This window comes from Dipodomys merriami, unplaced genomic scaffold (assembly GCF_024711535.1).
Source record: "Dipodomys merriami isolate MVZ:Mamm:240054 unplaced genomic scaffold, mDipMer1.0.p SCAF_30, whole genome shotgun sequence".
NCBI classification, from domain to species: domain Eukaryota; kingdom Metazoa; phylum Chordata; class Mammalia; order Rodentia; family Heteromyidae; genus Dipodomys; species Dipodomys merriami.
In genome coordinates this window covers 8,354,905-8,373,362 of record NW_027204493.1, presented here as the reverse complement: position 1 = coordinate 8,373,362, position 18,458 = coordinate 8,354,905, and the positions used below count along the sequence as shown (strand labels likewise).

The following is an 18,458-nucleotide window of genomic DNA, read 5'->3' as shown; positions in this document are numbered from 1 at the left end:
TCTTTAGTCTTACACCATACTTTTTCCTTCACAGGTTTAAAAAAATCCTCAACCCTCGCCCTATAGAGAGAAAGTCACCTTAGTGAAGAAAGGAGAGATTAAACCACCATGAGTTAGTTTGGAAGAGCAGAGGATCTGAGCTGTAATTCTTTGGCTCAGAACCAGAGTCTAAAACCAGCCATGAGAAAGGCTGTTGAAATGAAGCCGCCTTTTTCTCCACATTTGACTTGCATAGTGTTGACATTATTACACTAGAGAGACCCAAAAATATTTCAAACAATTATGACTTCTTTTCTATAAATATTTTTGAATTGCTTTAAGAGCTAGAATAGCATATTTTACCCTTTGCATTTTCTAAGTTACTCTGGTCACCCTTAGCAGCTCTCTGCTGTGTATTTATTTTTGGCTCCAAGGTCAGGGAGGACATCTGAAGGTGCTAAGTCTGTTGTTAAACTGTGTTTTCCAACATGAGTTGGGTGTTGAGTAAGGAAGTTAGCTACTCTTAAAGCAACATCAGAGTTCAGTGTTGTTCCTGTCCTCAGGTAAAGCTCAAGTAATGTAAATAATCAAACCTCAAAATGATCTTTGAAAAAGTAGCCTACTTCTTAAGAAGCACAGTTTTCTTTCAGAGAGAAAAATGCTTTTTTTTCTTTTTTGCTTTCATTACTCTTCCTGGTTTCTATTATGTCTACTATGAAAAATGTAGGTTTGAAAGTGTTGAGACTTGTCTACAAGAAGGAAGGTATAAAAAAGAAGGGAAAATTATAGATGGCCAAGGAAATTCATGACTTCTGGGTATATCGTTCAACTATTTCAGGTGTCTATCCTCTCAAACTCAGGCAAACGATAATCACACAGAGAGTGAGAAGTGAAATGCATTTGAAACCTGCAATTTCCTCTCTAGGAGAATATGATTAAGATGGCTGAATTCTGGGCTGTGGAAGAGACGATGATATCCTTAGCCATAGTTGAGCTGGGTGATCAGTAGCTTAATAACTCTTCAGTGCTATTTCAATACCTCTTCCAGAGTCTGAGGACCAGACACCAGGCTTGCCTTCGATATAAAAGCCCTTAGCATGCTCTGAAGCATTTCTTGACAATATGAAAATATCAGATACCAAAGCTCACTACTGTATTCTTTGTGAAACATATGCAGAGAAGTCCTGTTAGTTTATGATACTACAGCTAAGACACATTTTCTGTTAGTTGATACCTAAAACTTTAATTTGTAACTAAATTGCCCAAAGAATTCGGATTTGACAAAGTTTTGGGTTGTTTTGTAACACCAAGGTTGGGACTGGGAAAGCAGTACTCACCCTCACTCCCAGAAAAAGCATCGCTGGAGCCTGCCAGTGCCAAGGTCAACAGCAGCTGCCAAAGATCCATACCTGTGGGACCTGCAATCAGAAAAAAGAGCAAGATGAGCCAAGCAATGAAAAGCAGATGGCTGCCATGAAAGGAATAAACGGTGAGTGCTGATGTCTCAGTCAGAGGAGGTATCCTAGGAAGTCTTTCATGGCTCCAGAGTTTCATGAAGGCCAAGAGCAGGTCGTAATAGGTTCTACTTCCCATAGGGGGCTCACCTCAGGAAATACCATGAACACTAGAGATGTTTACTTCCTGTCTGACACCTCCAGAATTACCTTCTAGCAAATGCTTCCCACCCCCTCCCACAACTTCAGTAACAGGGACAGTGAGTTTCAGTTTAATTTGATCCAGAAATAGGGGGAAAAAAAACCCACTGCCCATTAGGATCACCAATCATGTGACTGCAGGCTGGACAGGCCTTAAAAGGAAAAAAAAACAAAGCAATCTACCGCAATAGAAGCATTTCCTTGGGATCAAATGAGCTCAATTAACACTGGAAACACTGCATTAATGAGCTTTCTCAAGGAGGAATAACTAGAAAGGAGGCAGAAGGAAGGTGAGAGGCAAAAGAAAAGAAAACATCCCAGAGCCTCAGCAGGTTTTGACTTTATGAGGCCTATGGGCTTTGAATGACTCAGGAATGTGAACCCCTCCGACTCTAGCTGGGATGAGTTCTGGCCTTGCTAGCTATTTTGAATTCCAAGTGTGGCTACACCTGAGTTGTTCAGTCTAAAGGACCAGGAAGTTGATTGTCAAGCTCAGTTAGCACTATCTTTATCTGGAGGAAAGAAACTTCTCTAGGAAAAACAAAAAACACACAAAAAGCCCATGGTGCCTACACATTCAGGATTCTCTAGAGACAAGTTTGGGCTGGTTGGAAATGAACCCAACACATTGACTTTTATAGAGCTGTTGCTGTTATCTGATCACCAAGGCCAACTCTTTTAAGCTAAGCTGTTATATTTCCATAAAGGTGTATTATTCACAAGAGACAGCCATACATCACCACGTGCAGAATGGCCTTTTAAAAAATATTAGTACTATTATTACAATAATGAAATAGCCCTTCTTGCTATCTCTAATCAAGCTGAAACAATGAGCAGGAATGCTTGTTTTCATGAGTCTATAGCATGCCCTGGCACAATGTCATTATGAATAGGTATAAAATGTCTAGTGTTCTATGTTTTACTTTTAGATAGTGGACAAGCACTCAGTCTTTTTTGTTCTAAGTCATTTTAGGTTCTGGAAATATTTTTACTGAAGAGAAGACAGTGAATATCTTCTGCTATCTCCAGACATATGTGCACACCCATGAGCATAAGGAACACAGCTGTCTGCAAACATAACTTTACAGACATCGGTTGCAATTATTACAACATCCAGGTTTTTAATTCTTAACTTGGGAGGCTGTGGACTAATGGCCTTGCGTCACTCTCATCTACTTTGCCATGTGAATCAGTGAACTGCTCCGCCCTGTGTCCTTTACTCCTAGGGTTTACAGGCTATGTAATCACAGTTTGAAGCCTCAGGCACAAATGCATTAAAAAAGGCTAAAACCAAGCATTTTACAGGCTGGAAATGCCATGCTGTCGATATCCAGATATTTCCCTTCACATATTTTCATTTTCTGAATGGAGAACACATCAAGGACTGGATTGTATACACTATTAATTTTATTAGCCATTCCCCGTCATATGTGAGGGAAAAAGCTTCCACTGGCATATGCTATCAGTGAACTCCCAAATACACAGTCTCTTTTATTCTTCTCCACAGAGTAAAAGTAAAAGTAAGTTTTCATTTCTCAGAAGAGTGCTGTCTGTGGTTTAGAAATCACCTCTTTGGACATTTCAGAGAGCCCTGGGAGACAACATAAATAAGTGACAAATGGCTTCACAAGTAAAATAGGTGACCCCTCTTCAATCCCCAAACATTTGTGCCTTCTTTCTTTCACAGTGGCTGGGATCAAACACAAGGCATTGCCCACGTTAGCCAAGCACACGACTCTAAGCACACTTATAATGGAATTACGCTCCCAGCTCCAGTCCTGAAACATTTGAACACTGACTGTAAGTGAACTCCATTTCTCCCAAGTAAGGAATTTAAAGTGTCTTTTTCTTAAAAAAAAAAAACAACAAAAAAACAGTATTGGCATTTGAACCATGGACCTCACACTTGCTTAGATAAGCAATCTTCCAATTGCCAGTCCCTACTCCTCTTTGGGCCTTTAATTATTTTTTTCCATTGAGTGAACACCTGCCTGAGTTAACCTCAGAGTGTGATCTTCCAGATCTTTGCTTCTCCCAAAGTCTAGAATAGCTGGGATTACAGATGTGATCCACACAGCTTGGTTTACAATTTCTAATGGAAATATAGCAGGCAGAGCTCTGTTGAGCACATTCCATCTCAAAAAAACAAAAACAAAAACAAAAACAAGCAAATTGGAATCTCAAAGCAAAATTAACCATCCTCCCATAGCAGAAAAAGAGGTAGCTAAAATTGCCACTCTTCCACATGGGAGATGAGAGAAGTTTGGTGCCACCGGACGTGTTGCGTAAGGTCTAAACTATAAAATTCTTAAAATTTTTCAAAATTATCTTTAAGTAGTTGTACCAAGAGATTTCAATTTAATGAGTCACTTCATGGGTATCATGCATCTTGACCTGTGTCATCTCAACCATTGATCTCTACTATTCTAATTTGGAATGTGAACCACAAGAGGATGATCAAATATGGTTGGATTCAGTAGGAACTAACTGCTGAACTAGAACCTAATCTCTCTTTTCCCTTCCGTGGGTGTTTGCTCCAAGGATATGATTTTAGAAAGAAGCCTTCTGTATACTCTCCTGGAGAACACTCTAATGTTATCATGTGACTCCAGAGTTGTCTGGAGTCTGACATTTGGTAGATTGGATTCATACGCTGCCCACATCAGCTCTATAGAGTTCCACATGGGAGCTTCTAGATGGCAGAAAAATTTCCCTTTATTACATTTTGATTTAAAATGTCCTCAAGGAAGGATGGCATGATACCACACCAAATTTGTTATTTTGACATAATGTATCGATGGTGTGTCTAATGTGAGGAAGAAATCCCTTTCCCCAAACCCTATGTGCCCAAATACCCAAACTCACCTAATACATATATATGTAAATATGTATACACATATATACATATACATATATATTTATATATACATGAACATATATAAGCCCTGAGGTACAAGCATCCATTCAAACTAAAGTCATCAGAGGTCTACTTATAATTTAAGTAGAGTTAAGCATTTCTTCAGAAGAATCTATTAAATTACACCTTAGCAATTTTGTACTTAAGCTTGCAATACTTTCCTAGGGAAAATCCTTCTTTAAATTTCTTATGGTATTTGTTCCTTGTTTGGCTCCAGCTTCATAGCAAGGTTTTCAGTGAGAGGGAAAAAATGAGGTCCTCTTCTTGCATAATGGAACTCACACCATTTCTTCCCTCAATGCCTGAGGTGTTTTGCCTGCCTTCCCCTTCCTCAAGGGAGAGTTAGTTGAAAACCACTGTAATCCTGCTGGCATGGGTTTTAACTCCATGGACTGCCCAGCAGAGAAGGCTTCCAAATTACATAACCAGACCTATGCTAGACTGATTTTCATTCTGTGGCTGGAACACAGTCCATAAATACATGGAGAAGAGATGGAGGTTAGAGATGACATTTTTCTTCCAGACTGATAAACACCTCAAGGCAAAGAAAGCAATTGGTTCAATGCTTTTACATTTGATATCAGTAGATTCTCTTAAATTCTTAAGTGTCTCTTAGCATTGTGCAAGGAAAGTACTATGGAGATGAATGCAAAAGCAATGAAAGTCATGGTTCCTAACTTCAAGAATCAGGAAATATAGGCACTTGAAACTGAAGAGAAGGGACATATCTAAAAATGGAAAGTTTAGGGGAAAATTAGCTACTGAATTGAAAGGCTTAAGAATGAAAGATGAGATTGTGATGGGTGAGGGGAAGGAAGAAAAGCTGTGGTGAAATTTGTGGGCAAAAGCTTACCAAGAATGGTCTAGTCTGGGAATGAATTCCAAGTGTATTTAGGAAATATTCTAAGAGATTGGTGGGTAGACAAAAAGATTCATATATATATATATATATATATATATATATATATATATGAAATAAAATTGGATTGGAAGATAAGATCAGAATAGAAATAGCCTCTTTAACTCATATTAATCAGATATTCACTAGGTATTTTGTATAGATAAGAGGTGCAAAAATGGGCTTTCCTTAGGATGAAGCTTCATTTCCTGGCTTCTTCACCTAATTGCATGGGAACATATTCAGATTTGGGGATGACTGTGCCAAGAGTTAAGAAGGAAAGACATCTATGACAAATGATGGAATAGTTGTGTGGATGAAAGACCATGCTACTAGCAGAAATCAGGACATCAGAATCTAAGTTGTTTAGGGGAAGGCCACGTGATTGTTTTGGATACTGGAGTGCTGATTTCTAGAAATGTTAGAAATGTTTAGTGGGAAGCTGAAGTTGTAAGAACAAAGACTAAAGAAAAAGGAGTTATTACATTGAGATAAAGAATATTAATTAAAAATACAAATAGACTATAGTGAAAAGCTCCCATGGCATTTTCCCCAAATAAACATCACAAAGTATGTTAAGGGGGAGGGATGCAGTCATAACATTCAATTTGTGTCCTATGGTCCTTTGAAGCTAAGAAAATTGAGGGGAAGGATTGGGTTGGGAGCCATGGGGGAGAATGATGAAAGAGTAACTGTTAACCCAATGAGCCCCCTTCCTGTAGCTTAGCATGCTCCTTCCCTCTTCCATAGTCTGGCATGTTCCCTTCCTAGGCAACACTAGGCCCATTTAGTTCAGGTAGTAAATAATCAGCCTCCACCCCCCCCCCCCCCACCTCCGCTTTACCTTGGGATGGCACTCCTCTGGGGCAGCTACCACTCCTTAGAATGACCTTCAGGTCTGGGCGGCTGCAGGGCCCCTTATCTACTATTTGGACAGCAGCCATAAATCCTAGTCTACCATGATGAAGCCATCCGCACGTCCACACCAGAGTCTCCACCTCCTAGCCCCTAATAGCCCCTCCTAGCCTCAGTAGGTTATATAGGTCACCTCAGACCATAGCCAGTGCTTCTTCTCACTCCTTGCTTGTGGGAAGGGGTCTTGTGAGTCCCTTTGCTCGCAATAAACCTTTCTTTGTTCTCTGTACCTGGATGTCTGCACGGCAAAAGTCTAATAATCTAATCTGATCAAGACACCTTGTATTTATACTGATTTGTTGAATAGTTACTTCTTTATACAAGTACTTAAAGATAATAAAAAATATAATTTAGAGCTGGGCGCCGATGGTTCATGCCTGTAATCTTAGCTACTCAGGAGGCTGAGATCTGAGGATCGAGGTTCAAAGCCAGCCCGGACAGGAAAGTCCATGAGGCTCTTATCTCCTATAAACCACTAGAAAACCGGAAGTGGCCCCATGGCTCAAGCAGTAGAGTGCTCACCTTGAGCTGAAGAGCGCAGGCAACGCCAAGCCCAGAGTTTAAGCCCCATGACCGGCCAAAAAATAACTAAATAAATAAAATTTTATATATATGTATATAAAAATATATAAAAGCATGTCATGACATACAGAAAAACATGTACAATACAGCAAAAATAAAGTGAAACACCACTCAAGAATTCCCACATTCCCTAACTTGTATCAGGTATTTAAAAAGGAAGTGAACAAAAACATCTTAAGAAGTGTGCTGTTGGCAAATTAAACACAAGAGGAGTTAAATGACAAATCTTGGAGCCCGGAATGTTGATATTAGTCAGGAAGAACATCAAAATTATGAATAAAATAATAAAAGATAATAAGTCTGCTCAAACTGTCATTTTGCTGACTTAGCTTTTCTGATGCTGGAAAACTAAGAGCTAACTTTAAAATTCAATAGAACCAGTATTGTTTATATTGCAAAACCAAGGCTCCAGGTAGATAACCTAATAAATGTGTACTTTCTGAGGCTGGTGTTGATTACTAATGAAATATTGCAAAACTGTAAAGTTCGTTTTTCAACATAACTTGTACATGGGGGGAGGGGGGAAATGGGAAGGGATGGGAAGGGGAAACAAAGGAGGAGGCAACAATGCTTGAAAAGAAATGTACTCATTATCTTGTCCATGTAATTGCAACCCTTCTGTACGGTATTTTCACAATTAAAAAAAAGGAATATTGCAAAACTGAAATCAATTAAGATTTCCTAGTGAAGTTTTTCTAAAATCTCAGCACAGGAAAATTAAGTGGCTAACTCAAACTCATATCTGAAAATATCCATTATAATTGTCATTGAGCTTTATTTGAATAATTTGCATTGAGAATTAATATTATCACCCACTTGTTTTTGAAGGAGATAATTTAAAAATTGATCAGATGACAGAATGAATTAGGGAAATGTATTCCCTTCCCATTAGTGAACAAGAATAAGTTCATATCTAATTTTCATGTATATATGTATAACTACACTCATATACATACATATGTGTATCTTCACAGTGGAAGTATATTCTAAGAAGGATTGTAGTTAGTGACTTTTTTCATGCAAACATTTCATAGTACACTCACACAAAAACCTAGGATATACACTATGTAGATTAAACTGATCAAATCAAGCACAAGACAATTATGTAACTGAGTCATAGATAACATAAGGTATATGGAATTGTAGTTGTTATAATATAGGCTACTGTTTCACAATAACCTCTTCAAGTAGATGCTGTATACTATAAAATAATGATAAAAATAGATGGGGTAGTAAATACTAGTTAGGTTACTAGTCAGTTGTCATCATTATCAAGTATTCTACACTGTACACAGCTGCATGTGCTATACTTTATACCACCAGCAAGTAGATTTACTTACAAAAACCACAAACACCTATAATGGGGTTCACTCCAGTGTTACCGCAGCATGAAGCTTTAGGTTATAGGAATTGTGCAGCTTTGTTATAATCTGATGGGACCACTGTCCTTCCCTGTGGTCTGATGGTTGACAAGTGACACATGACTGCAATTTTGTTGAGATTGGGGCTTTTATAGGATCCAGAAGGGAATATAAGGGAATATAAATGTTAAATGGGTAAGGTTTGCTGTGAGGTGAAAGTAAAAGGGCCTCAGGGAATAATGTCTATCAAGTAGGTCTCTCTCCATTTTTCTCACACAAGTCAACATACAAGGTTTGTCACTGTGCTGGTCACTTCCGTTCCCAAGTGTGTCTGTTTAACATTTGAAATGTGGCTAATGTGGCTGAGGGTTTAAATACAAATTTAAACTTTATTTGTCACTATTTTATTTTATTTTTTATTTTTTATTTTTTTTGTCGGTCGTGGGGCTTGAACTCTGGGCCTGGGAGCTGTCCCTCAGCTCTTCAGCTCAAGGCGAGCGCTCTACCACTTGAGCTACAGCGCCACTTCCGGTTTTCTGGTGGTTTATTGGAGATAGGAGTCTCACGGTCTCTCCTGCCCGGGCTGGCTTTGAACCGCGATCCTCAGATCTCAGCCTCCCGAGTAGCTAGGATTACAGGCGTGAGCCACCAGCGCCCGGCTGTCACTATTTTAATCAAGCATTTAATTCATTATGTTTGGAACACGTTGTGTATGTGAACACAATTAGGTCAGCTGCATTTTTTTATGAAATCTAAATAAAGACAAGTATTTATCATGAAAATTTAGTACCTAAACTGAAAAAAGACAGTAAGTATAAAGTACCCACAGATTGTGAAGACTTGTTACAAGATAAAAGGATGTCAAGTATTTCAGCAATTGGACTATTGGACTACTGAGTTGGACTATTAGACTATTGGATTACTTGACTAATGAGGTAAATAAAATATGTTATTACAACTAATGTGTCATATCTTCTTATTCCTTTAATGTGATTAGTTGAAAGTTTGAAATCTCATATGTGGCCTGTACAAATTTTGATTTGATAGCACTGATTATAGAATTATGATTTAAAAGGTTTGTATTGGCTGAATCATGCTCACATCATGCTATCAGTGACCATAATTTTGTAACAAAATTATACATTCTCCCTTTCTCCTCTTCAGTCCTCTACCTCTTTCCTCATCCTATCCCTTTCAAGCACCCAGTTCCTGGTGTTTTATTTTGCTAAACTTTGATTTTTGCCTTTCTATGGAATTACACGATTTGAGACGTCCTTCAATTAATATCTGTGTATATATTGAGGATCACTCAGTGTGTTTACTTGTAAGTTTATAAGGTAAATCTTGCTTTCACATATAAGGAAAATATGCAGCCCTTGTCTCTCTGGGTCTGAGTTACATAACTCCATTTTTCCAGGTATTTCCATTTCTTTAAAAGTGGTACAATATCCCATTTTGTGTATATGCCATGTTTTCTTGATTCATTTGCTTGTCCCTTGAGGTGCATCTGGGCTACTTCCACACCTCGGCTATAGGGAATAGTACTGCAATAAATATGGTTGTGCTGGTGGCTTTACTGTAGCCTAGTCTGAAATCTTTTGGGTAAATGCCCAGAAGAATTTCTGGATCACTGGGTAGTTCTATGTTTACTTTTTTGAGGAACCTCTACATTATTTCCCAGAGTGGTTGAACAAGCTTACATGCCCACCAACAGTGTGTGTGTGTGCCCTTTTGGCCACATCCTCATCAGCATTTGCTATTATTTGTTTACTTGATAATGGTCATTCTAACTGGGGTGAGGTGGAATCTCAGTGTGGATTTGGCTTGTTTTTCCTTTATGGCCAGAGATGTTGAGCATTTCTTCTTTTGGTGTCAACTGGCCATTTTTACTTCTTCTTCTGAGAAGTTTCTCTTTAGTTCATTAGCCCATATTAATTAAGTTTGTAGCCATGAAACCATGAAACTATTACAGAAAAGAATAGGGGAAACATTAAGGCTCCTGAGCATAGGTAGAAGCTTTCTGAGTAAAGATCTAGAAGCACAGTAAATCAAACAAAGACTTGATAAATGGAACTGCATCAAACTAAAGGGTTTCTGTGTGGTAAAAGGACATTGCCAACAAGCTAAAAAGACAGCTTACAGAATGCAAGAAAATTTTTGCCAGCTACACATCAGACAGTGACCTACTCTCCAGAATATACTGAAAACTTAAAAATTAAACCTCAAAGCTCCATTCTTTTTTTGTCAGTCGTGGGGCTTGAACTCTGGGCCTGGGCACTGGTCCCTCAGCTCTTCAGCTGAAGGCTAGCACTCTACCACTTGAGCCACAGTGACACTTCCGGTTTTGTGAGTGGTTTATTGGAGATATGATTCTCATGGACTTTCCTGCCCAGGCTGGCTTTGAACCATGGTCCTCAGATCTCAGCCTCCTGAGTAGTGAGGATTACAGGAGTAAGTCACGGTGGCCAGCTTAAAACCCCATTCTTAAATCCAGTACTTACATCACACAAGGGTGCGAAGACAGGGAGGCCAATCATAATGCAATGTGTGCCACTCCAGGGAAAAGCAAGGACGCTGCTCATTTGTATTAAGTAGGCCCAAATGTGTGGAAAATACTCTAGAGGCTGATCCTTGCTGAGTCAGTACCTCATTAACTGTAAGCAATTTTTGTGCTGTGATTACTGAGTTTACACCATTTGTTTTATGCACCATAGATTTCTACAGCTGAAAAATTGATTATATGTAAATTCGAGTTTAAAAATGTGCTTAGCTTGAAGATAAAATTCTTTCTGGGAAAACAGAGAATGGATTGAAAAAAAGAAAAGGGCATTTCAGCAGCCAAATGCTGTTCGTCATAGTATGCAAGGCTATTTTCTTTCTTACTCTCTCTCTCTCTCTCTTAGGGTTTGGTGGTATTTTCTTTCTTTCTTTCTTTCTTTCTCTCTCTCTCTCTCTCTCTCTCAGGGTTTGGTGGTAATCAGACTCACGCTTGCTAGGCCAGTGCTCTACCAGGGAGCCATGCCTCCAGCACTGTTTTCCCTAGTTATTTTTAGGATGGAGTCTTGCTTCCTTCCCAGGCCCACTCCTGGATTGTGACCCACCTACTGTAAGCTTCCTCTAGTCCCTGGGACAACAGAGTCCATGCTACCCACAATCAGCTTCCCTCTTTGGAGATGGAATCATAGAATTTTCTGCCTGGGTTGGCATGGAATCCCAATCTCAGACTCTCACACGGTTTGGGATGGCAGACAAACACCACTGTGCCAAGACTGGGTTGAGAAAGTGTCTTGGATGCTTTGTGGCCAGTTTGTCTCCAACTTTGATCCTCCTGATCTCAGCTTCCCAATTGGTAGGATTACAAATGTACCACTGGCAGTTGGCTCAGAGGGCTTAGCAGGACCCACTTCACGTTTGGGAGAGGTTTCTCCCTTTGGGAGTTATTTCTTTTTTTTTTTTTAATATATACTTTTTATTGTAAAGACACTACAAAGGAGTTACAGCTACTACATGAGTAAGGCAATGAGTACATTTCCTATTGAGCATTGTTACCTCCTCCTTTGTTCTTCCCCTACCAACCCTTCCCTCCCCACTCCCCAACTTCTACCCCCCTCCAAAGTTGTAAAGTTTGTTTTCTTTTTTTTTTACTCTGCTTAAATTCAGATTTATTTATTAATCTTGATGTGAAAAGTTTTGCATATTTTTCTTTATTCTTTCTATATCCATTTCCATCTCCATTATAATTCAGAATTTATCCACATAAATGAATAAAATTTAATTCTCTTAACCTTTTCTGTTCTTTTTTTTGGGGGGGGGGTCCAGTCATGGGGCCTGAACTCTGGGTCTGGGCGCTGTCCCTCAGCTCTTCAGCTCAAGGCAAGTGCTCTACCACTTGAGCCACAGGGTCACTTCCAGCTTTTTTTTTTTTTGCTTATGTGGTGCTGAGGAATCGAACCCATGCATGCAAGGCAAGCACTCTACCATTGAGCCACCTTTCCAGCCACCTTTTTTGTTCTTAATATATATTTTTATTGTAAAGATAATGTACAAAGGGATTACAGTTACATGAGCAAGGTAATGAGTCCATTTCCTATGGAGCATTGTTACCTCCTCCTTTACTTTTCCCCTACCATTCCTTTCTTCCCCACCTCCCCAACTCCTCCCCTACCCCCACAAACTTGTATAGTTGTTTTCAACACACTGTCTTGTACATCTCACTGTTACAATGGGTTAACCTCTATCCTTATTTCAGCATTTTGTTATTTCCCTTCCCCTCCTCAAATTAGAAAAATGTATATACAAGATGCAGGACACTGGAATCAAATACAGTGACAACAAGGTTGTACCATGGGGAAGAACATACAAAAGAAGCAAAAAAAAATCAAACAGTACATTATAAGTACATTAAAAAGAACAGCAAGAAAGATAAAACCACTTGTGTCCCTATCTTGGGTTTCATTTTGCTTAGCATCATCTTATATGGTCATATGTACATAGCTTTTGATCTTTTCTGCTTTTCCTAGACATATACTAGTTATTGCAGATAAGGGAAACCATGGGACCTATGTCTCTTTGGGACTGGATTACTTCACTTAATATAATCTTTTCCAAGTCTTTCCATTTCCTAACAAATGGGGTGATGTCATTCTTTCTGATGGAGGCATAGAATTCTATTGTATACATATACCACATTTTCTTGATCCACTCATCTACTGAGGGGCATCTGGGTTGGTTCCATATCTTAGTTATGGTAAATAATGCTGCAATAAACTTAGTTGTGCTGGTAGCTTTAGTGTGGTCTTGTTTGTGATCATTTGGGTAAATGCCTAAAAATGGGATTGCTGGGTCACAGGAGAGCTCTGTGTGTAGTCTTTTGAGGAACCTCTATACTGTTTTCCAAAGTGGCTAAACAAGTTTACACTTCTGCCAACAATGTGGTAGGGTTCCCTTTTGGCCACATCCCCTCCAGCATCTGTTGTTATTAGATTCTTGATTATAGCCATTCTAACTGGGGTGACGTGGTATCTCTATGTTGTTTTGATTTGCATTTCTTTTTTTTTTTTTGTCGGTTGTGGGGCCTGAACTCTGGGCCTGGGCACTGTCCCTCAGCTCTTCAGCTCAAGGCTAGCACTCTACCACTTGAGCCACAGTGCCACTTCTGGCTTTTTCTACTTATGTGATGCTGAGGAATTGAACCCAGGGCCTCATGCATGCAAGGCAAGCACTTTACCACTGAGCCACCTTCCCAGTCCCTGCATTTCTTTTATGGCTAGGGAAGTTGAGCATTTCTTCATGTATCTAATTTGCCATTCTTATTTCCACTTCAGAAAAGTTTCTCTTTTAATCTTTAGCCCACTTATTAATCGGGCAGTAGTTTCTTTGAGGATTTATTGTTGGGGGATTTTATTTTTTTGAGTTCTAAGTATATTTTAGATATGAGACCCTTATCTGTTGTATGGCTAGTGAAGATCTTCTCCCAAGCTGTGGGCTTTCTATTGATCTTGCTAGCTATGTCCTTTGCCATGCAGAAGCTCTGCAGTTTCATGGAATGGGAGTTATTTCTGACTTACTTGAATCACACATGGATTCCCAATGCTGATATGATTGGAAAGCTGTCAGTTTCATGGAGGTTTATTTGAACCATATGTGTGTGCTGTCTTACATCATACTCAGTGTCACTGCATTGACACCAAGTCATTTTTGGTTTTTTGTTTTGTTTTGTGTTTACAGAGAAAAGAAACTTCTTACTGGCTTGTTTTTCCCAAGTGAAAAATTTAAAATCTGATTTCTTTGTTTTGATAGTTCACATAGAACATGGAAAATGTTCTGTAACACATTTGATGATGTTAGGATTTTTTTTCAAACTCTAAGATGGATGATTTTTTTTGTCAGTCAAAGGGCTTGAACTCAGGGCATGGCCACTATTCCTGAACTTTTTCACTTAAGGCTAGTGCTCTACCACTGTGAGCCATGGTTCTACTTCTCGTTTTCTGATGGTTAACTGGAAATAAGAGTTTCAGGGACTTTCTTGTCTGGTATGGTTTCGAACCTCAATCCTCAGACCTCAGCCTCCTGAGTGGCTAGGATTACAGGTGTGAGCCACTGGCGCCAGGCTGGAATTTTTTTCTTTTGTTTTGCTTCTCCTAATGTAAGATATTAATGAGTCATAGGAGACAAGTTCTCATAGGTTCAAGTCCTCAAAATAAAAATCTTCAATTCCTTGATAGATAATAATCTCATAAGAATGAATATAACAAGTTGTGGGGTCCCAGATGCTTTTTACATCTTAAGAAAATACATGTGTTCATGCCTTCTTTGTAGTGATGATGGAATATAATTTCTCTTTTGGGGGGGCTCTATTGCAGTTTGAACTCGTGCCTTATACTTGCTAGGAAAGTACAACACCTTTTGAGCCATAACACCCTGTCCTTTTCTTTTTTGCTTTAGTTATTGTTCATATAGGGTCTCATATTTCTGCCTGTGTCCAGTCTTGGATCGTGATCCTTGGTCCTCCTACCTATCTAAGCTTCCCCCATAGATAGGACTGTAAGTATAAACCACTATACCCTACTTGTTGGTTGAGAAGGAGTATTACTAACTTGAACCTTGATCCTTGGTCCTCTTGATCTGTACCTCCTGAGTACTGTGATTATAAGCATATATCATTTTATGCTTATTCTTTTTTTAGGGGGGTGTGTCCGGTCGTGGGGCCTGAACTCTGGGTCTGGGCACTGTCCCTCAGCCTTCAGCTCAAGGCTAGTGCTTTACCACTTGAGCCACAGCGCCCCTCCCGGCTTTTTTCTTTTTGTTTATGTGGTGCTGAGGAATCGAACCCAGGGCCTCAGGCATGCAAGGCAAGCTCTCCACCACTGAAACACCTTCCCAGACCCTTTATGCTTATTCTTTTCATAGTATCTGGTCCTGGAAATCCAGGATTTCTAAGACAGGACTTCTATCCTACCCTGGTAACCTATGGAGCAAAAATTGAGAGAACCCCTTTTAATTAAGCTTCACATGATAAAGTTGTTATTTTAAGGTAAACAAGTTGGGAAATTGAGAGTGAGGCAATGTGATCTCCTGGGAAAAGCCTTACCAGAGGAGTCAGCAATCTCATGCCCTCGTGCTAACCCAACGTTGCTTAACATAGTGAGTAGGGTGGTCATTTAATCCTAGTGAATTTTAATGGCCTTGCTTGAACATAATTCCGTGATTTTGTGATGTCAAGTCTGGGGCTGTGCTGTGTTAACAACTGCCATTTATTGAAGGCTAGTCATGTCCTAATGCTACTAGGCTTATTGTTCTTCTGTTCGTGAGCAAAGACAATGGGCCTCACCTACTCATTTTTCCACCCAAACCAGATCTGGGTTTGCTATAGAGTAGAGCCGCAACCAAAGAATTCTCCTATCATCTGCTAATAAGCATGCTAATATTTTATTACTTTATTCAGCTTTCATTCAGACCCTGAAAGAGAAACCTCATATGAACGAGGAAAGGGTAATTTAGAGGAATATAGACAGATGGAGTGAATTAATCTTCCAGGCTCGCAAAGGTAAGGTACTTGGCTGGGGTGGGGGTGGGGGTGGGGAAGGTGGGGAAGAGGAGGGTTAGGACTGTTTGATGTCTCTAAGGCCTACCTTTGTGTTGCTACCTCTTAAACTGTAAACTCAGCAGACTATCAGTAAATAAGAATAAAACTAGAGCATGGGAAAGAGACAATGAGAAAGAGTAAAACCAAGATCTGAAAGTTGAAGATGCCATAACATTTTCACACTCAGGACCTGTCAGGGACAGTGACCGTTCATGAAGGCTGATTTATTCATGCTGACACATGCTCATCTGCAAACGCTGACAAGGCAGTTTACTCCAGAGTTGAACTGCTCAGGGGATATAATATTCATTTCTATGTCTTAGAGCCTCCCTGTGAGGCTCTGTGTACCTGGTCTACTTTCAGGTATATTGCTTAAGAGCTATGCAGTGTGCTCTCTCCAAGACACCCGGCATCTCCCTGCCTCCTTTTAAGCCTATACATAAAAATAGAAAGAAGTCTATTTGGCCAGACTGACCGGCTGCCAGAGAGATGGCAAATGCAGGGCAGATCAATGTCATGTTTCATCTCCAGGAAATTTACAATGTATCATTTCACTCTTCAGGATGGAGGAAGTTGTAATGGCTTGATTTCACCATTCATTGTTAATAGCTTCAAGAGAAAATGTTCTGTAGAATAATTTAACAAAAATATAATATGGGGCCATACATCCCCTATATAATTTCACTTCGTTGTATCCACATTAAACAAGAAATAAAGTTAATGTTAATAAGATAGCTTATTTTGCTCATGTAACTCCAATTTAAAAAGTACCAAGGAGATACTGTGTATTCAGTTTTTCAACCAATGTAAAAAGTACCAAGATACTGTATACTTTTTTTTTTTTCACATTCTGTCTTCTAAGTCTGATGTATATTTTGCGCTCACTTACAGTACCTCTCAATTGAGATTACTTCCACTTCAGTTGTTCGGTGTTGCTAGTGGCTGCTGCACTGGACCGTGCAGCTTCAGGGACACTGGGAGATTGTGAAAAATTGTGTGGCCAACTCCATGGTTAGCATAGAATGTATTTTTATTCATTATGACTTAGGCCAAGCTGCCAAGAAGAGCCCTTTAATTAGTTACTTTGCAAGGTATAATGATTCCTTAAAGCCTGAAAAAAATAAAATAAACTTGCTACGGGAGCAAGCAACACACAGTTCCAGATTTCTAAAAAATTAATTTTGCACATGCTTGCCAAGCTCTGGACTTCATACATAATTAAACTCTATGCCTTTTCCTTCCTTCTTTCTTTTTTTTTGGGGGGGGGGGTACTGGGCCAGTGTTGGCTTCAATGTCATGCTCAGATCTTAGTGTCCTGAGTAGCCAGGATTACAGATGTGAGCCACTAGTGTCCTGCTTAATTCTATAACTTTTGTTTGTGGCACAGAACAATGAAGTCTAGTACCAGATATAGTTGAGGTACTTTGTGTACTTTTCCACCTCTAACCTTACTTTTCTTATCTCCAAAACTGAATGCTTACAGCAACATTAAAAGTTCTCAGATTTGGCTGAATATTAGAATCTCAGGGAACTTAAAAAAAAAAGTCTTGGCTTTACTACAGACAAATCAGATCCTAAATATTGATATTTAAAATTTATTTTTCTTATGTAATTCTAAAGTATAGCCAGGAGTAAGAATCATTTACCTAATACAAACCAAATGTGCTATGATTTTTAAATTTGTGACAGTACAGTTTATCTGTCCCCAGGCACCTTCCTCAGTTGAGTGAGAAATAGCAAATTTTCCCATTCAAATAACAAACAAATTCATTTTTTGCTACAACCATCTATATTGAATATAATACGAAGATACAAATATATCATCTTATGAAATAGTGAAATTAAAGAAAAACACACATATAGAGATGAAATTAGCCAGCCATTGATAAGATCACTCAGGCAATGATATTCCGTAGTGTTACTAATCATATTTACCCAGACAAAAAATGTTGGATGTCCTTCCAACATTACCATTAATGGTTATTGGATCAACTTCTGCTAATTTAGGTATTGCCAATGGAAGGATTTTACAGATGTAATTAAGGTGACTAATCAACTGACTTAAAAATGAAGAGATTATCTTGGATAGTCTGGGTGAACTCATATAATAACCTCTGGAGCCTGTTCAATCAGAAGAGGAAGACAGTGAATGAGATGAGGAAAGTGTGAAAGTGTGAAAGTCTGAATGATAAGAGATTTGAGAAGAATGTATCTATCTTGATGTGGATATCAAGTGAAGTTCAGACAACCTCTAGGAATAAAAACTGCCTGTTGGCTGATACCCAGTTAGGAAATGGAATCCACAGCGCTCCAAAACCAAGCAACTGAACTCAAAGAACAACTCCAGTAAACTTGGACAGCGTCGCTTATATTGAGCCGAAGATTAACTTTCTAAACATCAGCCAGGAAGACAGTAACGTACTCATTACTGGAAAATGTCCCTATGTTGAAGGGTTACTTTTATAAATAAATAAATAAATTAATTAATTAAAAATTTGATCCAGAGGAACTTAAGCGATAATATAAGCCAATTAAATAATAACTGGGTAAGAGATGCTGAAAAAGC

The 18,458-nt window shown here is 39.0% G+C and overlaps 1 protein-coding gene across 1 annotated transcript in view; it reads right to left on the bottom strand.

The window, feature by feature from the left end:
* Nucleotides 1-18,458, bottom strand: part of Ghr (growth hormone receptor) — a 246,845-nt gene that overhangs the window by 127,514 nt on the left and 100,873 nt on the right. Inside the window, exon 2 of the mRNA XM_070041112.1 lies at nucleotides 1,317-1,397. Coding sequence (XP_069897213.1) covers nucleotides 1,317-1,386 — 70 coding nt within the window. The 5' untranslated portion in view covers nucleotides 1,387-1,397. The remainder of the gene's footprint in view (nucleotides 1-1,316; nucleotides 1,398-18,458) is intronic.